This window comes from Trichomycterus rosablanca, chromosome 6 (genome assembly GCF_030014385.1).
Source record: "Trichomycterus rosablanca isolate fTriRos1 chromosome 6, fTriRos1.hap1, whole genome shotgun sequence".
In the NCBI taxonomy this organism is placed as follows: Eukaryota; Metazoa; Chordata; class Actinopteri; order Siluriformes; family Trichomycteridae; genus Trichomycterus; species Trichomycterus rosablanca.
The window spans coordinates 13,837,291-13,860,994 of NC_085993.1; the positions used below are offsets into that span (position 1 = coordinate 13,837,291).

At 39.3% G+C, this 23,704-nt stretch overlaps 1 protein-coding gene across 1 annotated transcript in view; it reads right to left on the reverse strand.

The window, feature by feature from the left end:
* Window positions 1-23,332, reverse strand: part of LOC134316293 (neurexophilin-4) — a 104,360-nt gene extending 81,028 nt beyond the window's left edge. The window contains exon 1 of the mRNA XM_062996628.1: window positions 23,160-23,332. Coding sequence (XP_062852698.1) covers window positions 23,160-23,213 — 54 coding nt within the window. The 5' untranslated portion in view covers window positions 23,214-23,332. The remainder of the gene's footprint in view (window positions 1-23,159) is intronic.
* Between the last annotated feature and the right edge of the window lie 372 nt (window positions 23,333-23,704).

Genomic DNA, 23,704 nt, shown 5'->3' on the forward strand with positions numbered 1-23,704 from the left:
GTATTTCACCCTGTTCTTCAATGGTCAGGACCCCTGAGTTTTTGAATACTGTGTCCACTCACTGTCCACTCTATTAGACACTCCTACCTAGTTGGTCCACCTTGTAGATGTAAAGTCAGAGACGATCGCTCATCTATTGCTGCGGTTTGAGTTGGTCATCTTCTAGACCTTCATCAGTGGTCACAGGACGCTGCCTTCGGGGCGCTGTTGGCTGGATGTTTTTGGTTGGTGGACTATTCTCAGTCCAGCAGGGAGAGTAAGGTGTGTAAAACTCCAGCAGTGCTGCTGTGTCTTATCCACTCATACCAGCACAACACACACTAACACACCACCACCATGTCAGTGTCACTGAAGTGCTGAGAATGATCCACCACCCAAATAATAACTACTCTATAGTGGTTCTGGGAGAGTCCTGATCATTGAAGAACAGCAGGAAAGGGGGCTAACAAAGCATGCAGAGAAACAGATGGACTACAGTCAGTAATTGTCGAACTACAAAATGTTTCTACATGGTAAGTGGAGCTGATAAAATGGACAGTGAGTAGAAACATGAAGGTGGTTTTAATGTTATGGCTGATCGGTGTATGTTGCTCTAAGATCTCAATGTACTTTTCTGCATTAATGCTGCCATCACAGAATGTAAATGACCTTTGTCACGGGCACTGACACAACCTCATACAATGAAAGACCCTGGCTTATGGACTTGTTGCTGATAACAGTCTGGATGGTCCTTTTCGACTTTGGTCCAGAGCACATATCTGGAATACTGATATACCTGACCATAGTACATGTTCCCACTTGGTGATGGTCCATCCCAGATGCCTCAAAGCCCAGAGAACTTAATGCTGTTTCTGGACATGGTTAACATAAGGCTTCTTTTTGGGCATTTGTGAATGTGACTCTGTATTTTATTGCCTGAAAAAGGTTTGCAAAAGTAATCCATTGCTCATGTGTTTATACCAGCTGTTGATGAAGGACGGTTCTTGATACAGTGCCGTGTGATGTTTTGAAGCAAATACTGTAAAGTAGATATCCATCAAAAACTGAAAGATTTTATGCTTGAAGAATGATTCAACGTTTCACCACAGACCCTTCAGGACATGACTGACAGCACTGTTAGAAAAACTAGCTATTCTGGAGGTTGGGGGTGGACAATGCCTTAGTAGGTCCATGAACATACATTGTTATGAATTTCTCTTATTTTGTCTCAACCTCGTTTGTGTGATACATTCCTGGTCTCTCTCTCTCTCTCTCATCCCAGAACAGAGAAATTTCTCTGTGCAGACTTGGACCCGGTTGAAGGTCTACCACTGCACCCCATCTTCCCTCCTCTGGTCAGGCTAATTAGGAATAAATTCAGCTCAGAGCGTGTATTATTCAACACTAACCGCTACCATCTCCCATCCAACTAGAGCCACCAAGGACATGAACACGCACACACACAAACACCCCACAGCCCTTCACAGTCAGTGAAGACATGACTGGAACAGCCAGAGATTGATGCCTAAACACACATTATTCTCTCTCACTGGCAAAATGAGCTGTATTATAAAGCAACCATATGCTGTGTGTAATTTGTCTCAAATATATAATTCTAAACTGAAATAGGTATTAGCTGAGAGGTAAAAGAGAAGCCAGAGCCAGCAAAAAGAAGAAAGATGTGTTTGTGAACATGTATGCTTAAAAAATATACAGCAACATACTCTCACAAAACTCAAATTCCTAACAGCAAGAAAAATTAACTCAGGGTAGCGTAGCAGTAAATGATGCTAGCGCCTTCCTGCTTTGATTAGAAATCCCCAGCAGTGTTATCAGGCGGTCGAGCATCTACATAAAGACGTGACTATCTGGGGGTTGAATAGTTGAGGATCCTGTTCGCTGTGTAGTTTTGGCTTTCTTAATTAAAATATGGTAAAGTACATACAGTGACAGTGGAGCTCCTTCACCTGACACTGGGAATTAAGCTTTATCATGTTTCATCTGACCACAGAGCTCAGATCTAAATAAAGGTCTTGAAATATCTAGCAAACTACAGGTTATGTACACCAATCAGCCATAACATTAAAACCACCTCCTTGTTTCTACACTCACTGTCCATTTTATCAGCTCCACTTACCTTATTGGAGCACTTTGTAGTTCTACAATTACTGACTGTAGTCCATCTGTTTCTCTGCATGCTTTGTTACCCACCTTTCATGCTGTTCTTCAATTGTCAGGACTCTCCCAGGACCACCACAGAGCAGGTATATTCGGGTCGTGGGTCATTCTCAGCTCTGCAGTGACACTGACATGGTGGTGGTGTGTTAGTGTGTGTTGTGCTGGTATGAGTGGATCAGACACAGCAGCACTGCTGGAGTTTTTAAACACCTCACTGTCACTGCTGGACTGAGAATAGTCCACCAACCAAAAATATCCAGCCAACAGCTCCCCGTGGGCAGCGTCCTGTGACCACTGATGAAGGTCTAGAAGATGACCAACTCAAACAGCAGCAATAGATGAGCGATCGTCTCTGACTTTACATCTACAAGGTGGACCAACTAGGTAGGAGAGTCTAATAGAGTGGACAGTGAGTGGTCACTGCAGTGCTGAGAATCATCCACCACCTAAATAATACCTGCTCTGTGGGGGTCCTGACCATTGATGAACAGGGTGAAAGCAGGTTAAAAAAGTATGTAGAGAAACAGATGGACTACAGTCAGTAATTGTAGAACTACAAAGTGCTTCTATATGGTAAGTGGAGCTGATAAAATGAACAGTAAGTGTAGAAACAAGGAGGTGGTTTTAACATTATGGCTGATCAGTGTATGTAGTTAGCTTAACTGACACATTTCCAAATAGTTAGTGGGGATAACTGTGTAATTTAATTCTATATTAAACATTTTAAATGTTACCATGTTCACTTGTGGTTCCTTTTTTCACTGGTTCCTCTCACAGGCATTAGAGCAAATTTCATATGCATCCTCTTTCAGATATGATCAATACAGCTTCGATTGGTTTAATTAAGCAATACTACACAAGAGGAAGTGCTGTTATACTGAATATCAGCTTGCTGTGATCAGGTTGTTGCAGCCTAGTGCCAAAAACAATCACAACATGTAGATATTCGGCATAACAGAACAACCTCGAGTGTGATATTGCTTTTATACAAAAATTTTACAACAGTAATAAATAATGCCATTTTATGATTTTATTCTTACTTTAATCATTTCTTTTACTCTGCGAGCATAAATAGTCCTGGACTGTTGCCAGATGAAACAAACACATTCCTGCACAACAGATAGCTCTGGACTACACCTTACTGCAGGTTGGCTACTTTCTACCAGTAGCAAACCGCAACTCTTTTAACCAACAAGAATAAACTAATAATGGCCAGTTATCAGTTAAATATTTATTTATTTATTTATTTATTTATTTATTTATTTATTTATTTATTTATTTATTCATTAGGATTGTAACGTCATGTTTTACACTTTGGTTACATTCATGACAGAAACTCATGTAGTTACTCATTACACAAGATTCATCAGTTCACAAGTTTAATGTCAAACACAATCATGGAAGATTACGTATTTCCAATTCACCTCACTGGCATGTCTTTGGACTGTGAGAGAAAAACGGAGCTCCCGTAGGAAACGCACGGGGAGAACATGCAAACTCCACACAAAAAGGACCCGGACTGCCCCACCTGGGGTTCGAACCCAGGACCTTCTTGCTGTGAGGCGACAGTGCTACCCACTGACCCACCAACAGTTACCAGTTAAAAGAAATTGACAACAGTTGCATCCCTCTGGGTAGTGCAGTGGGTAGCACTGTCACCTCACAGCAAGAAGGTCCTGGGTTCATTTCCCAAATGGAGCGATCCGGGGTTTTTTGTGTGGATTTTGCATGTTCCTCTTGTGTCTGTGTGGGTTACCTTTAGAACAGTTTACTTCCACAGTTCAAAGACATGCAGTCAAGTTAATTGGAGGTACAAAGAAGTTCCCCTGGGTATGTGTGTGTGTGTTTGTCCTGTAATGGAGTGGCGACCTATACAAGGTGTTCACTACCTTTTGACCAGTGAATGGTACCCACAGCGACCCTAAATAGGATAAAGCAGTGGTAAAACAGACAATTAATGAATGAATGATTATATACACTTTAGCAATAGGTGTGGGTGAAACACCTCAATAATTAGGAGGGAAGTGTAATTCTTAGCATTGTACTAATTTGCAATAAAGCAGTTTTAATTTAGTGTGTTAAACCTGTATAATGTGTCACAGCAATGACACCAAAACTGTTAAACTAGGAAATGATTCTAGCCAAGCAGTTACAACACAAGTCTCTCAGTCACATAAAATGCTGGTGTGAGTTTTGCTGATTGCAACCTCTGAAATTCAAACAGTGCAATTGCTTTATATGACATAATGACTTAATATTCAATGCCTATAATATCATAATTTCACACTACATCATCATGCTACACACATTTTTGCATTGCAATGTATCATGTCATGTATCAAAAATGAGGGAAAGAAAAAAAATACCACTAGAACGGGTTTACATTTAAATTCCGCAAAAGTAATAACAGGCTTTCATGCATGTTGACAGTCAATTATAAAAAATGAAGTTAATCTGCCAGGGATGTCCTCACTCAACGGAAAAATAAATACAGTGGTACCATGAAACTCAGCGTCAATTGGTTCTGGGAGTGGCGTTGAGTTTAAAAGGCATTGAGTTTTAAGGTATTTTTTCCCATAAGGATAGTGTAAAATAATGGGGTTGTTTTTGACACGTATACACCGAAAATAACACAAATATAATATAAAAACACTCAGATACATTTAAAAAACAGTTAAAAATCAATCAAAAATACAATAAAACCTGCACTTTACCTTAACTTTTTTATTATCCTTTTAATTAGTGGAGAGAACAAATAAGCAGTAATAATTAAGAGAGGTTACGTGTTTCTATGTCGTTTTTTAATACATTAAGTTACTTTTTTAAGTGTTGTAGACTCTCTTGGAAAAGCTCATTTTTACAATTTCTCAGAACCCTGAGCTATAATACAAGTTTAAAAGTGAAACAGGAGAAAGATCCAGCTGAGCACAGATATATGTGGAGCTTTCAGAGTAAACTTGACGGTTATTACACACAAATGCAGTTTTGTCTCATGTTCTGCTCAAGCCGAGCGCTGAGCAAAGCAGCAGTCGCACACACGTCGAGTTTAAGGGAAATGTTGAGTTTAAGGGTAAACATTTCTTGACGAAGGGTGTTGAGTTTCAAAGTTTTTGAGATAAGTGGACGTTGAGTTACAAGGTATTACTGTATAAAAATAGAAATATATTTATGTTTTTTACTGCTTTTTTACAAGTTCAGATTTTGTGTTCTACAAGGAATGTAAGGCATTTTTAATTTTTACTACTTTTTTTATTCACTGTATGCATACAAATCTCATGTATTTTTGCCAGACTGATTTCTCTTTATTACTTGTTTTATAGCAATTATGATTCCATAAACACACAGCTTGTACTGAATCAAACTGACTGCCTCTTTCTTCTGCGTTCAATAAATTAAATGTGTGTCTACATTAATGCTTTACAATCCACAGCAGAGATATTAAAAAATGATCCAAACTAATCCACGAGTGTGTAATGTATTTGTATGCGTGTTTGTATTCGGGGTTGGTGTCCTCTAACCCTGAGCATTGCACATGCATTCGGCGTCTCTCGGATTACTCAATATTTCATTGAATAAAAATCCACAGTTGTGTATCCACTGCAGGTGTGTCACTATTAATCACACTTTACATGAAGGCAAACCAAGGCTGTCTACTCACTCACTCACACGCACACACACACACACACACAAACACACAAACACAAGGGATAAAACCTAGATGTGATCTCAAATGAAAACATGCATATAAAAACACTCAGTTACAAACTAAAGCATTAAAAATCACATTTGTTAGTAAAACATTACATTTATTAAAATATAACAAGCTAAAGAGATGCTAATCATGCATTTTACTGACCAGTCTCTTTACTAGCTGCTTGAAACTGGCCATAGGTGTGAGAAACTGAACAACAACAACAACAGTAGTAGTGCTCTTAAATAAAACAGTTTCAGTGCTTTTTATTTACAGTTGCCAACTAAACTGTATTTATTTATCCACCAAACTGACTTTCTAAATTCATAAATAAAACATATTTTTCTCCTTAATTATTATCTAAGAATTGATCATTCATTTGTCTCTAGTTCTGTGTTTAGTAATTCCTTTCCAGTAAAATCTTACCTGTTACCTCAGAGCTACTAGCTGGTGGGCAATAGAAAGTTAGCAATAGCAAAGCTAGCAAACAAAGCTAGCTGTTGTTTATATGTCTACATATATACTATAAAATGAATTAAAGTGTTAAATGAAAATGACAAGGGTCCTTCCTGTTTGATTTTTTTTGTTTCTTACATTAAAAACGTCCTCATTACAGAGCACAAAATATTTTAAACAGATAAGATAAGATAGATAAGATAAGATAAGATGGCTTTGTCATTGCACAGTGTACAACGAAATTGAATAGCAATCCAACGGTGCTTACACATACAATAAGTAAGAACAGAAGCAAAAATGATATACATATACATAGAGATGGACCGATCGGGTTTTTTGGCATCGATTGCGATCTCCGATCTCCTTTCAGGGCAATCGGCAATCGGGGGGATGACATGCAATTTTTAGCGCAAAATCAGCAGTAAATAATAAAGTATCCAAACAATTATTTTTTTCACCCACAGGAGACATATCTTATTAGTCTAACTGACCACACACACACACACACACACACACACAGGTTTAATGTTATCCAGTTTAGTCTGAAAAAAACTTAAAAGATAAACCGAAAGCAACAGCGTGTGTGTGTTTCTTTAAAAAAACGCTTTGTTCACAGTGTCGCTTTAAATGATTCTGATTCAGGAGTCGAATGTGACGCGTAAGTTTCTCTCTCCGTTTTTACTGTTATTAATAAATGCTGTGGTTTTAAATAAACACCAGCTACTACAGAACATTTTGTGTGACTTTCTTACATTAAAAAGCTTAATTAAAAAGCTTAATTAAACCGCTATTACCACAGAGCGGTCACCGAGTCAGACTCGTTCCGTCTGTGGAGCTAAAAGTTCTGATTACCCTAAAAGTTCAGCAGATGATCCTGAACTAACTAATTTGGTAATGAATAAACTTTTGCCTCTGATTGGCTCTGTAACGTTTCTGTTCTCATTTACATCAAAAGCAAGAACCACTTACGAGTTACCAAAGTGAACCAGGAGTTTATATAACGTGCTGATAGAATCGACTCAGATGTGACCGGGTTGAATTATCTTTTTAAAGTAAATATTTCAGTCAGCAAAATTACATCGTATGTATGATGCACAACGTTAATTCTGTTATTTTAGGTCATGAAGAGCTTTCATGATGGTTTCTGTATGATGGTTGATGAATGGTGATGTGATGGTTCGTGTTTTGTAGCGCAAAGTCTGGATCAATTCACTGAGCTGTTAACTTAACGTGGTCTTTATATATCACACGATCGGATCGGCTACATTTGGGAAATATCGTCCGATCGTCAATAGCATATTTTGATTGAAAATCGTCCGATATCGATTGAAAGTCGATCGATCGTCCCATCTCTACATATACACAATACACACACATGTATGTATGTCTAAGAATCTTAAATATAAAGAATAAAGACTAAACTATAATTATGAAAAATGACAATAGACATTGTGACAAACAGCTGGTAAAACTTTAGATTAATTAAACTAATCATACTGCACATTTTGTTTATTGTTTGAGTAAAAAATAAAGTCAGCAAACCCCAACGAAGAAGAAACCTAACTATTTTTTAGCATATTTAAGTGCACAGATCTAACATACTGGAGAAAAAATTGTACATGACACATCTGATATCTATTTTTAATAGGTTACATGTGTCAAATAAACAATAAGTGTGGAATAAAATGTGCGTAAAGAGGTTGTGCTATTTTTACTCAATAACTTTAGTCTAAACCTGCGTTCACACTGGCAGCGATGCGACCTGACAAAGCGACAGGCTGTCATAAAGTTTCCATTAGAGCTAGCGATTTCTGAAGACAGAAGGTGTGAACATTGGTGAGGTAAAGTGGGCAGTCAGTGATGCGACAAAGTTGAGCAAAGTGTAAATTACGAATGAAGTGATGTGGCGATTATATATAGGAATTAAGCATTGAGCAGTATGCGCATTATCTCCGCCCCCATGAAACAGTACGCTCCGTTTTCGGTTACTATAGATGAAAACTCAGACAGTGATGGACTATATAGGGATGACATTTATAGACAAGCAAGTCCCCTCCAGGATTTTTATTTTTAGCAGGAACGCATCTGATTTGTGGTAAAAACTGGATGGGAGGGTATCTGATTGGTATCAGATTTAAATCTGTTTTGTAGGGCCCTAAATTCACAAGAAAATGAGCTTAATTTCACGGACCTTTCACGGTTTTTCAAATATCTCAGATTTCACAGATTTATAAAGAAAAGTGCCACATTTCACGGCAGTCATTAAATTACACTCATAAACTGAATGATAGAATGAATGGTAGCTACAATACACAGCACAGCCTACATTAATAGTTGACTGTAAATCCAGCAATGTTCCCCGAGTACTGTTTTTAGCTACTTCAGACTTTGACATCTCTGACATTTTGACTAACCAATTACTAAATGAATTGCCCGTATCACTACGATTGCCTCATAGTGCAAATTAACCAGTAAATGTGAGGCACTTGAACGCTGCATGAATGAAAAATTTTACATCGCTAAACACAAACCTTACATTTTGATTTTCACAGCAAACAGGAAACGACTCATTTCACGATCTGTGAAACGATTTTCATGGCTGTGAATTAATAGGGCCTTACTGATTTGTGAACAAATTGTTATACAGTCTGTAGATGCTAGTCAGTAAAGTATGTTGTACTGCCATGGCATTTGCTTTTTTTGGCTTGGCGTCAGTTAAACCATGGCGACCAAATGCCCACAGACACTGGCGGTGTAAACACAGGCTGATGAGCAATCAGCAATATGGGCGACAGAAGGCCAAAAGTAGTTGCCAGTGTGAACGCAGTGTTAGACTGACAACACGCACCCACAAACGCTCTTGATAAACACAGCTAAACAGAACAGATACTGAGAAGTGTCCCTGTTAATCTGAACTATTTTAAGTGTGTATTTGGATGTGTGCGTGTTTTAGCAACTGATACACACATTTGGGAAACTTACCACTGACGACTGGAGACACACTAACTAGGGCAACCATGTACTCTCAATAATCACTGACTATCATCTCTTCTTCATTCACTTCAGTTCTTGATCACTTCACTTCAGTTCTACTATCATAGTTTCATTTCTCTAATAATAGCATCACTATCATATTTCACCAGTAAAAATCATGTGTGCATATCGGATACTTGTCTATTCTCATTATGCTCAGATCCTGACATGGGCTGCATTTGTTCCAATAAAATCCTGAAGTCTCTAAAGACAGTCATTACACCTGTTCATTTGCCATGATTCATACCCTGACAAAACATCACTAAAACTCTGTCTATCGCACTTGTTATTTTCTCATTTACTTTGATGGTTTCTTTCCAGTCAGGGTTATGGGTGGTCCAGTGGCACAGACACTGTGGACAGGGTGTCAATACAGTGAAAGACGACACACTGACTTGCAAAGCTAGGAGAAGTTCAAAGTAGCCAATCCATGTTCTGCATTTTTAAAAGGTACATTAAACATCAGTACCTCGTGGAAACACATGGACATTGGGAGAGCATGCAAAACCCTGACAGACAATGACCGGGGTGTACACATCGCCTCCAAAAGGGCAGCAAGCACTTGTTTTGTTTTATTAGGATTTTAACATCATATTGTACACTTTTGTATTTGTGACAGGACAGGGTTACAGGTTACCCACAAAATATCAATTCAAGTGCAATGTCAAACACCTTCATTGGCAATTTCGTATCTCCAAATCATCTAACTTGCATATCTTTGAACTGTGGGAGGAAACCGGAGCCCCTGGAGGAAACCCACACAGATGCAAGTATCATGCGTAAGTATTGTTTTCTTCTAGGACAGAACATAGCAAGTGAGGCATGAGTTTGATTCCCTCGTCAAGCAGCCAAGGTCCAACGACATGCAGTCAGGCCAACTGGAGCTACGTAAAAATTGCAGTAAGTGTGTGTGCCGTGATGGCCTGGTGACCTGTCCGGGGTGTCTTCTGCCTTTTACCCAATGCATCGAACCAACTAAGAAAGTGCTGGTAAAACATACAATCAATAAATTAATTCATTAATTAATATACGTGGTGTCCTTTGGATTGCCTTCGAATACTTGGCACAGACGCTAGATGTGAATGAGATGCATGAATGTACGTGTGATGCTCTGCAAAAAACTCACTGCAGTAGTCCAGAATGCACTTTTGCCTTATGAATGGTGTTTTTGGGATAGGATCAAGACCTGCTGTGACCATGACCAATTTGTACATTTGTAAATCAGTGGACTATCAGGTATACATTTAATTCATCTCACTTTATTCTACCAATCTTGTTTTTCTTAGTTCACTATCCTTGTCCTATCTTTCTTCCTCAACATGATCTTCCTGATAACCATCACTGATCTTCATCTTTGTCCCTCTGTTTCTTTTAGCTTTATTATCACATGCAAACCATTACACAGTGAAGATACACCTCACAAGGAGGTGAACTGCAGAGACCTTTTAGACTTCATTTTTCACTGTCTTGCAATGCCTCGCGATAGTGACATATGATAAAGAAAGACAAAAAAGCTTTACAAGAGGGAGAAAAAGTCAGAAAAGGAAAGAATTCCAGAGTGAGAGAGAAAGCAAGAGAGAGAGGAATAGAAGGTGGTTTGATGAACCCAAGCACAATGCCCCTTTATCATAAAGGCCCCTTATCAGTTCCCCGGTAAAGTGTTTCATTTTCCTGCTACCATTACAGCAGAAATACCTCTCTGGTAATTGCTTGACAATAAATAAGGCTGTTTGTCCCCCTTTCTCCTCGCCCTCAGCATGGCAGGCTCCAAATGGAGCACTCTTATAGTTTCCTACTCCCCCATTCTGTGGCTCTGAGACGAGGTAATCCTTTAACCACCTTCTGTTCGCTCAGAGTGCTGGACCCACAGGTATAGAGTCTCTGAGTGCACTGCGTGGGGCGATTATGGAGGGGAATTGTTTCGAGGAGATTCCTTTTTATCAATTCATGAGCTATTAGGGCTTCCTCTCTGTGTGTATGATGTGGATTTTTTGTGGTGTGATGTACAGGGAGATGAGTAATATACTGAGGGTGACTCAGGATGAGACATGCATCATCCATTCCATGTCAAGACGAGAACACAGACATACACTGATCAGCCATAACATTAAAACCACCTCCTGGTTTCTACACTCACTGTCCACTTTGTAGTTCTACAGTTACTGACTGTAGTCTATCTGTTTCTCTGCATGCTTTGTTACCCCCCTTCAGTGGTCAGGACCCCCACAGGACCACCACAGAGCAGGTATTATTTGGGTGGTGGATCATTCTCAGCACTGCAGTGACACTGACATGGTGGTGGTGTGTTAGTGTGTGTTGTGCTGTTATGAGTGGATAAGACACAGCAGCGCTGCTGGAGTTTTTAAACACCTCACTGTCACTGCTGGACTGAGAATAGTCCACCAACAAAAAAACATCCAGTCAACAGCGCCCCATGGGCAGCCTCCTGTGACCACTTATGAAGGTCTAGAAGACGACCAACTCAAACAGCAGCAATAGATGAGCGATCGTCTCTGACTTTACATCTACAAGGTGGACCAACTAGGTAGGAGTGTCTAATAAAGTGGACAGTGAATGGACACGATATTTAAAAACTCCAGCAGCACTGCTGTGTCTAATCCACTCATACCAGCACAACACACACTAACACACCACCACCATGTCAGTGTCACTGCAGTGCTGAGAATGATCCACCACCTAAATAATACCTGCTCTCTGTTGGTCCTGTGGGGGTCCTGACCATTGAAGAACAGGGTAAAAGTAGGCTAAAAAAGTATGTAGAGAAACATATGGACTACAGTCAGTAATTGTAGAACAACAAAGTGCTTCTATATGGTAAGTGGAGCTGATAACATTTACAGTGAGTGTAGAAACAAGGTTGGTTGGTTGCTGGGATTTATTGCCACGTCAGCACGATTACGGCTATATATGTGGCATGTCAAGTTTTTGTTTCATATAAAGTTAAAAAAGTTTTTAGAGGGCAGGGTGTGGCTTTGTACTCCCATCGCTTCTTTTATTATATAAGGTGTTCTAGTTTAACGTGTGTTAGGTAATTTTGTATTTTCCCTGGTGAGGTCTTTTCGAAGAGATCTTTGATGTTGTCTGCACAGAAGTGTTGCTGTCTTTGTCGTAGAAACAAGGAGGTGGTTTTAATGTTATGGCTGATCAGTGTACACATACTTGGGCGTGCACATACACCTGGACATCATATTGTCCGCACTTCCAAAAGCCTTAGTATTTAAAGAAACATTACAACATTTCCAATCATGTTTGTAAAGTTTGTACAATCGCTATAGACAATTACTTTTTGACCTGCTTGAAGCCAGAGGCAGTTGGTCCCGAAGAATCCAATTAACTGGGCGAAAGGCAGGAAATACCCTGGACAGGTCACCAGTCTATCACAGCGCAGACACACTCACACTTAGGGCAATTAGCCTGACTGTATGTCTTTGGACTTGTAAGAAGAAACTCACACAGACACATGGATAACATACAAAATCTGCATCCGCCCGGCCACGGAATCATACCCAGGCCCTTTTGCTGCAAAGCAACAGCACTCCAACTGTGTCCCCATGCTGCCCTAGGATGTCCCTATCGATTGATAAATGGGATTGAGAGGAGTGACAAAGTGTAAAGAACAAAATATGCCCTACAGTCAGTAACTGTATACCCACAAAGTTCATCTTTATGGCAGGTATAGCTTCTAAAATAATCAATAAATGTACCTACTAGATATTTATATCTAATGAAGTGCCCAGTAAGTCAATTTATCTCAAGTTCAGCACTTAAAGACATTTTAAGAGTTAATAATGTTATCAATGAAAAGAAATGAGTGCTACAATGCACATAAAAGCCCCAGCAGCTTCTTATTTATGATATACACCGACTAGGCATAACATTATGACCACTGACAGGTGAAGTAAATAACACTATCTCTTGATGGACGTGGGGAGCGAAGGCTGGCCCGTGTGGTCCGATCCAACAGATGAGCTACTGTAGATCAAATAGCTGAAGAAGTTAATGCTGGTTCTGATAGAAAGGTGTCAGAACACACAGTGCATCACAGTTGCAGGTCTGTTTTGGCAGCAAAAGGGGGACCAACACAATATTAGGAAGGTGGTCATAATATTATGCCTCATCGGTGTACATGTTTTAAATTACATCAAACCATACAGACAAAGCATAAAATTTTTTATGCAAAAACTTGACAAAAAGACCACTGTTCCATGTACTTATAGAATATTGTTTGCACAGACGGGTGGCACGGTGGGTAGTGCAGTATCCCTATAGCATGAAGGGCCTGGGTTAGATCCTACTTCCGTCCTTTCTGTGTGGAGTTTGCATGCTCTCCCTGTGTCTGCATGGGTTTTTATTTGTGTTCTCCGGTTTCCACCCACAAGTCCAAAGACAGTTGTAGCCTAGCAGCTAAGGTACTGGACTAGTAATCAAAAGATTGCTGGTTTAAGCCTCACCACTGCCAGGTTGCTGCTGTTGGGCTCTTGAGCAAGGCCCTTAACCCTCAAGTGCTCAGACTGTATACTGTACTGTAAGTCGCTTTGGATAAAAGCGTCCACCAAATGCCGAAAATGTAAATGTAAAGATATGCAGCCAGGCCAATTGGAGCTACTAAAATTGCCCTCAGTGTGTGTATGTCTGCCCTGTGATGGACTGGTGACCTGTCCGGGGTGTTTCCTACCTTTCGTCCAACGAAACATACCCAAAGCAACCAGACCAGGATAAAGCACTGATAAGCCTAAAGCTCACAGTTCCTAATCTAGGCAGCAGCTGGATACCTGGTACCTCAAGAACTTCAAACCCAGATCCCCATTTCTCTCCCACATACTCTTTGCCTGAGGAAATAATGTGTCTCATCTTCTGAAAAATGAGACACATCAGTCTGCCTTGAAAGCTGGTGGGAGGGCTCGGGATAATCATCTCTACCTTATTGAGTGGTTAGTACAGATTAAAAGATGTGATTAAAGCTTCTGCAGTTTTGAGTGCAGAAGCATGCCTATGTGCACAGAACGAACAGCCGGATGTGAAGTGCTACTGGCTTTTTGGCTTCAAAAATTACTTTTTTGGAACTGACAACATCAGTAACACCTTGATCAATACGCCTGCTCACTCCAGGAACCTTGGCTCAGCTTTTTTGATTAAAGCTGTTTATTTTATTTTTATAAAACCACTATTTATAACACTTAATTTTCTTTTCTTGTACAAATAAACCACCTACATTTGCCATTACAGTGTATACCGTCCTCTATTTCAGGGGTTTTCAACCTTTTTGGACATGTGCCCCCCTTCGTGTGCCAATAACAGCAGAGCAAATGTTACCACAAGTGGATAATTTTTCTAACCCAAACACACAATCGGTTATCTGTAGGTTTATTATACACTGGGAACACTTAAATCACACATTGGCTCTCGATGAATGAAAGATTCAAGTTCACCACGGCGTCTCCAGACTCTTTCACGTCTGTCACATGTGCTCAGTGTGAACCTGCTCTCATCTGTGAAGAGAACGGGGCACCACTGGTGGACCTGCCAATTCTGGTGTTCTCTGGCGAATGCCAGTCGAGCTGCAAGGTGCTGGGCTGTGAGTACAGGTCCCACTAGAGGACATCGGGCTCTCATGCCACCCTCATGGAGTCTGTGTCTGAAAGTTTGTTCAGAAACATACACACCAGTAGCCCACTGGAGGTCACTTTCTAGGTCTCTGGAAGTGCTCTTTCTGTTCCTCCTCACACAAAGGAGCAGATACTGGTCCTGCTGCTGGTTGATGCGGCCCTGTCCTGCTCTCCTTGCGTAACGGCCTGTGTTCTGGTATCTCCTCCATGCTCTTGAGACTGTGCTGGGAGACACAGCAAACCTTCTTGCGGTTCTTAAAATTAACTGACTCATGGTAATCATGAAGGTATGTGCCCTTGTGTTGCATTTAAATAAGAACAGCTGATAACATGAGCATCACGACTCATTTCAGCAAAGCACTTCATTAGATTACATGTTATTTAAATAAGTAAGTGGTTTTTCCACCTAAGAATTTAAAAAGCCAGTTTTGTCAATTTAAAAATACTGGGGATGCTTGAGTGGTACAGCAGTCTGATACGCTTGCTTACCACTGCAGAGAGTTTGATTTCTTTATTGCTGCCTCTACAGTGACCCCTGCTATCTGGCTGAGGCACCGACACAAATGCAGGAGTTACATGTAGGGCATAGTGTGACCCTCTGTAATCGGTACAGCTCTCTGTGAGAATTCATCTCTGGCTGGTGTGAAGAAACAGCTGGCAAAGTCACATGCGTTAGAAAGGCGGGTGCTAGTCTGCTGCCATCCACAGCCAGCATGGGGGCTTGTGCAAGTTGCAGAAGAATTGTACAACTCCAAATCAGAAAGAAGTTGGGGCAGTATGGAAAATGCAAATAAAATAAAAACACAGAGTTTCTTACATTTACTTTGACTTTTATTTGATTGCAGACCATTTGAACCTGAGATATTTCATGTTTTATCTACTCAACTTCATTTCATTTATGAATACACCTGCATTTCAGACCTGCAACACATTCCAAAAAAAGTTGGGACAGGGGCAATTTAGGGCTAGTAATGAGGTGAAAAAAATAAATAATTATGTGATTCCAAACGGGTGACGTCAACAGGTGATTGTAATCATGGTTTGGTACAAAATCAGCATCCAGGAAAGGATGAGCAGTCTTTGATGAGCAAAGATGATCAGAGGATCTCCAGTTTGTCCACAAATGTGTGAGAAAATGATTGAAATGTTTAAAAACAATGTATCTCAAAGAAAGATTGGAAGGGATTTGCATATTTCTCCCTCTACAGTGCATAATATCATTAAACCATTCAAGAAATCGGGAGGAATTTCAGTGCGTAAAGGCCAAGGGTGCAAGCTTAAGCTAAACTCCCGTGATCTTCGATCCATCAGACGGCACTGCATCAAGAGCCGCCACTCAACAATAGCTGATATAACCACATGGGTGAGGGATTACTTTGGCAAACCTTTGTCAAGCACAACAAAGAGTTACATGCACAAATGCCACTCAAAACTTTACTGTGCAAAAAAGAAGCCTTATGTTAACCATGTCCAGAAGTGGCATCGACTTCTCTCGGCTCGAAGGCATGTATTGTGGTCAGATGAATCAGCATTCCAGGTCTTTTTTGGAAAAAATGGACGCCGTGTGGACCAAAGACGAAAAGGACCATCCAGACTGTTATCTTATCAGCAAAAAAAAAAGTCCAAACGCCAGGGTGTGTGTCATGGTATGGGGCTGTGTCAGTGCCCTTGGCAAAGGTCATTTAAACATCTGTGATGGCCGCATTAATGCAGAAAAGTACATTGAGATCTTAGAGCAACATATGCTGCCTTCAAGTCGTCATCTTTTCCAGGGACGTCATTACAAAGGCATGGCTGCAGAAGAAGAGGGTACAGGTACTGGACTGGCCTGCCTGCAGTCCTGACCTGTCCCCAATAGAGAATGTGTGGAGAGTTTTGACATCTCAAAAATGGCATCTCAAGTGTTTGCAGGAAGAATGGGACAAAATAAAAGCTGAAACACTAATGGTATCCTCTGTGCCAAATTGTCTTTTAAGTGTGGTGAAACGAAATGGCAATGTTACAAAGTGGTAAATACTTTACTGCCCCAACTTTTTTTGGAATGTGTTGCAGGCCTGAAATGCAGGAATGCATGTTTATTAATAAATGAAATAAAGTTGAGCAGACAAAACATGAAATATTTCAGGTTCATCCTGTCTGCAATCAAATAAAAGTCAAAGTAAATGTGTTTTTTTTTTTTTATCTGCATTTTCATGCTGTCCCGGCTTTTTCTGATTTGGGGTTGTAATAGGAAACTGGAGATTACTATGTTTTTTGATGGTGCACAAAAAATTCTAAATTATTAGTGCATCTTTTATTATGGGAATAAAGCATCATGTCATGTGTGGCCTTTAACCTGGTTTGAGAGCTCTCATCTTAAGTGATTGCACTTCTCATTATCGTCTTCTGCAAGATACATTTGCTTGTTTTGTATAAAATAGTGATTGATGTATAGTGATTTATCCACAGGCTTAAAACAGTACCCCCCCCTTTAATTGGTTAATTGGCATCACTTCATTTTTAAGATGGATTCCTAAACACATTGAAAATAAACTCAAGGTCCTTTGAAAAAATTTTCTATAACTTCAGAAATTGTTGATAAGTTATTTCACATACAATCATTGGATTTAAGGTCTGTGTTTTAAAAGCTGTTATCTGTTACCATAGAGACCTGCCCAATTTATTTATATTCATTAGCCTTCGGTCCACCAACTGGCAGCACACAAATGAGCAATTTCTACCCTGCAAAGAGTTTAAAATAAAACAAAAGAAGGACACAATGTGATCACAGCCAAGAGGCAGTTCTATCCAGGCTGAAAATATTAATAGTATTAAATTTAATTCCGTTCCTACCAAGTAACTATAACCTCTAACTCACAGTGATTAACTTTAATTCAACTACATACATGGTATTATATTACTAACCCTGCATTTCACTTAAAATAAGCCACCTGACTTGGAAAGCAGAAGTCATGGGGGCAAGGTAGCAACTTATTTAAAGGCAGAATTAGTTTTCCATCACTAGTCAATCACTGTATGCAAAAGTTTTTTTTTTTTTTTTCCTGTACACTTGTGCTCCTGAGTGCCACAACAATTTAAAGCATTAAACGCTTTCTTTAAGAGAACACTAGTTTGAACTTCAACAATGCCATAACTATCTGTGTCTGCAGCCAACTGTGCATAATTGGGCACGTTTCCTGTCCTTCACAACAAAATCACACACCTATGAACTAGTATAAAAATTTGCATAGTTAGTTCCCTTTACCCCTCCAGGTGTGTTTAGATGCCCGATGATAATTTAGGTGGGTGGATTTAATTGGCGCCATTGCCAGTCCTCAACGTTAAGTAAACTGAGAGAAAAATGAGGTCAAATAAGAAAGGTACAAGTAAGATTTGTAATTAAATACTGCAATGTGGCACACAGCGGGATATTCCACTAGCACACCAGCGCCGAGATTCTGAACTCCTCGGTTCGAAACTCAGCATTGCCACCGGTCGGCTGGGGGCCATCTAGCAGGCATAATTGGCAGTGCCTGCAGCAGACACGTCTCTGATAGGGCGGGATGTCCGGACTATGTGGGTGGGGTCTTCAAACGCTGTGTAAGGACCCTGATTGGCAGATAGTGAGGCACCTTTGCAGAGTGCATAGGTAAAAAAGGGTTCCGCTAAGGGCTGCGCGCGGGTGGGAGGAGGCGTGAGCAGCAATATACCCACCTCGACTGCAATCAGGGATCCCCCAGGAGCGGAAGACAAATTGACTATATGCTAAATTGGGGAGAAAATGCATAAAAAAATAGAAATAAATAAATACTGCAATGTTATAGTAAATCATGATAGAGTACGAATATTTACACATTCTCAGTCATAATGTGATAATTGTATAAGTATAGCTTCACTCAGTTGACACTGGTCTATTATGCTAGCCCAGTACCGGTGAGATCCGGGTTTTAAATCTCAGCGGTGCTGTCAGCCAGCCAGGTGTCTTAACAGACCTGACTGACTATGTCAGGTGATAATGGGGCGGGCGGTGCAGTGGCCAAAGCACTGACCAGGGTATTCCTGCCTTGAGCTCTGTGGTTCCTAGTGGTTCCCACTGCAATCCAGACCAGGATAAAGTGATTAATAAAATAAAAGAAAAAAATAATTACAGACTTCCTAAAATGTAGGTTCTATTTGTGGGTGCCAATATGAATTTCCCAACATTTTTCTTAGGTCTGTATAATTATAGATAAAGTTTAATATGATTTGACACCTTAACTAATGTGATCAATTATTACATTTGGTTGTGGAGGTGAGAGAGGAACTCCAGCTCTCACCAAAGGTACATAATAAAACCTTCAAATTAGAACCATTTGTTAGTGTCAGACGCAAATCTTAGTGACTTCTCTATAATTCTTTAACACTGTATCTTTAAACGATGAACCTCCAACAATAAAATGAAATAAAAATTCAAAACTACAGACTGCCCAGTGGGTAATGCCAAATAGATTGCTCTTTCTGTCTCATACCTCCCCTCCCACCCTCGACCTTAATAAAACAGCAGAACAATTTATATAAACAAATGACAAAGTATTAAGATAAGGGCTAAATTTCAACAGAACAACTACATGCGGAGTAAAATAATAAAGCCAGAATAAAGAAAAAAACATGTTAAAGCTCTATGATAGGATTCATAATTCTGAGTTCTGTTGGATGGCAGTACAAGGTTGCGACACAAGGCTGCAGATTTACAGGCAGGTCATGATGAAATGATCACACGTGCACTGGAAGGTAATAGGATCATCAATAAGATGCTGCATGAAGTATAAAAATAGCACCAATAAAATGTGTAATTTTAAAAAGTTCCCTTCATAAAATCTTTTAGGAAATCAATTTTTTTTCTATGAATTTACAAGCAACAGGTCAATCTGCACGATAGAAAGGACCGTTCCTACAAGCAGCAGGTCAATGTGCATGGAGAGGAAAAATGAATTACCTTTCGGACAGGGTTACTACATTCGTTAGGGTTACTCTGACAGAAGTCATGTTTTATGATTATTTATATTGTATAACCAGATAATGAAGGAGAGGAAATTTAGATGTTTAACAAAAATGACTTCCACTTTTAAGTATAGTGATATCACAGCTTTGAGTATCAGCCGAGATACTGATATTCTCACAGGTACCGAGCTAACTACCTGTAATTTATGCAAAACAGAATAGTGACACTTACATGCTTTTACACTTCTGAGTCCTGTGATTGTATTGTATCTTCATTATGTTAAAATCACACACATTTACAGCATTAAATGAGTCAGTGAGCTAAATCGAAAATTTCAATTACTAATGAACACAGCAAATTCTTAGTATTGGGACACCTTAAATACATAATGATAATAATAATAATAATAATAATAATAATGATGAGATGTCAGTACAACAGTAGTTAAAACAGTAGTTAAAAGTGCTTTACAAAACAGAAATTTAAGGGAATAAAGGGAAAGAATAAAAAAAAGAAATGCTTGATTAAAACTGAATAAATGAACCAATTAAAAATACACTATAAATCATAGTCACTTCAACATGTTCTGTCTTCTGTATTTGTGTTAGTATGTGGGATTTAACCTCATACACAGAAATACCTTAGTGAAACCCTATATTCTCACAAATTATCTGTATTATCTGTATGATGGGGGATTTAACCCCATCCCCAAAATACCTTTGTGAGACCCTATATTCCCATGAATAATCTGAACTGGAGTTGTAATGGATTCTAAAGTAAAAAGGAACCAAAAGTTGAAAGTCTACATAAATCTTTAAAACATCTTAAGATTGCAGATCTTGTTTTTAGTTTTAATAAAACTTGTAATGTATATGAACGAACTAATTTAAAAACAAGGCCATAGCCATGAGAGAGGCAAAGAGGCAATAGCATCTAAAAATGGTCTGGCCCTTTAAGTGCCTCTCTCTTTTTATTTGCATGCTTGAACATCCTAATTGGTTGATTATAAAAAAAAAAAAGAACATTTCTAATATTATATATTATAATAACAGTCGTTTTAACTGAACAATTATCCACCATCATCATTCTGGGTTCTTAAAAAATAGGATCATTCTATAATAATACATAATACATAACAATACATAATACATCAGTTTATTAAAATGTTAGTGCTATTAATAAACAATTATACACCAGTACAGATGCCATGTCTGTCTTATATGTTCTGAAAATTCCTTATTTTAATACCCAAAGTTAATTATGAACTTGACCCCTTGGTGGCTCAACCTAAAATATTTAACCATAGGCAATTCTAGAATGTATGTGACTTACCTAAACTTTGTCATTGCACATATATCATTTAATTTCTGCTAGAAATAATAAAATTAATATCCCAAATAACAAATAAATAATAAATTGTAAATTAATCATTAGAATCAAGTGTGTAGTACACTTGTGCTGAGCGAAGACCGAAGTCTTAATCTGATTTACCACAGTATTTTTGTGAAAATATAAGGTGTTATATTTCCACTCATGTCACACACAGCTGCACACATAACAGCTAGAAAGTATAAGTGCAAAATTATGTGACTGAAAATTAAGATTGTACATAAATCTTACATGCATCTGTAAAATAGCTCATCCATGTGAACCTATATTAATATCTTTGTTTGGGAATTGTATAGGGCGGAATGGTGGCACAGCACTGACCTAAGCAACATGGGTTTGATTCTTGCCTCTGGTCACTGTTATGCATTTTCGCTGTCTGAATGAGTATTTTCTAGGTATTCTGGTTTCCACCAATATTCAAAAAAATGGAGAACATGGAATGGCTAATCTGATGTGGGTGTATGTGGTGCCCTGCAAAAGCTTGGCATTCCTATTTTTCCCCCAGAGTCTCCTCGTCAAATCCACCATAAAACAAACCATTTAAAACCATCTCTACATAAAGTGAAGGAAATGAATCGTGATGTGAATTAAAAATTAAACCAAATAAATATCATTTAATGATGTCCAGATTCTATTCAAATATATGTATCGCTGGTCAACTAGCATTTTGTAAAGGACCTAAATTCTAAATTGTCTTCAAATATGACACCACCACACCTTTGACCCTATCTGTCAACTCGGCTGCTACGATTACGTCTGTATTAGACTGGTATGTAATCAGCTAAGAGCTGTAATATCAGAATGAGACTGCGAATAAATGGAATCACAAAACTGATGATTTCATCTGGATTATAATCTGTAAAAACACACTACATACACGAATACTTTAATTAGTGAGCTCAGGAAGATAGTTCAAGCGTGGGGTGAGTACATGCTCAACTTCACAGGGAAATTGAAATGAGTCGCTGAGGGGTCTGATTGATAAGATGATAATGAAAAGTGTTAGTAGGAGTTAGACAGAAGTGGAATTGCATGCAGAATCACAGGGTTGGTCCGAGCGTTTCTGTGTAGGATATATTTACACCATATCACAAGAAGAAAGATGTACATACTGCATACGTACATATTGCATTTTGTGAATTACACCTCTTACCTCAGAGACGTCCTTAGATAAAATTACATTAATTATTAAGTAATGCTACACTGGGGGGAAATCTGTGCTGAAATTAGCACATACACTACAGCAATTAAATCTAAGTGTTGGGGGCAGCACGGTGGCTCAGTGGGTAGCACCTTACAGCAAGAAAGTCCTTTCTGTGTGGAGTTTGCATGTTCTCCCCGTGTCTGTGTGGGTTTCCTCCAGGAGCTCCGGTTTCCTCCCACAGTCCAAAGACATGCAAGTGAGGTGAATTGGAGATACTAAATTGTCCATGTCTGTGTTTGACGTTAAACTTGTGAACTGATGAATCTTGTTTAACGAATAACCACCGTTTTTTGTCATGAATGTGACCAAAGTGTGTAAAACATGATTTTAAATTCCTAATAAATAAATAAATAAACTGCACAGGGGAAAATCTGTGTTATAATTAGCACATATGCTATAGCAATTAAAGCTAAGTGTTGACATACATCCTGCTGTAGGTGTTAAACTCAGCCTGAAACTAAATAAAACGAGGTAGGTTAGGAGTAAACGACCACTTTATACCACGAGTGAAAAGTTGAATATGTGTTCACTATAAACCTGAGGTAACTTTAACTTTAAATGAATTGTTTTATTTGTGACGGTACATTTTACTACGACTTAATAGAAAGTAAAAGCCTGTGGAAGCGCGTGCATGCTCCGTACCTTTCGTAGAATCCACTGGTTGAAGATTAGCAAGCTCCAAGCGAGCAGCCTCATCGCACCTTCCGCAGCGCAGCGCCTAGTCCCGTAGAGAGAACATACACCGGAAATTCACCGGACCCCCTGAGCACCGAACACACCCGCACCGAGCGAAAAAACACACACCGAGCACCTAAACACTGTCTCAACACGCGCACACAGAGACGCTGCCCGCAAACAACAAGCCTGACTGAAGTTAAAGTAGTGAAGTGAAGCAGCGATTCAGCGCGTGAGCTCCTGAGAACATGAATGTAACACATCCATACTTGGTGAGGGGAAAACTTTGCGTGCGCCTGCCTGAGGAGAAGAAAATGCCGCTATCGGTTCGCGTTCAAGCGCTCCAAACAGTGTTAGTGTTTAAAAAGAAACTGCTCTCTCTCTCTCTCTCTCTCTCTAAAGTACTCGTATTTACTTCACTCTCTCCCCCTCAAGAACTCTTATCTACCTCACTCTCTCCTCAACAGCACATATCTATCTACCTCATTCTCTCCCTCAAGAACTCTTATATA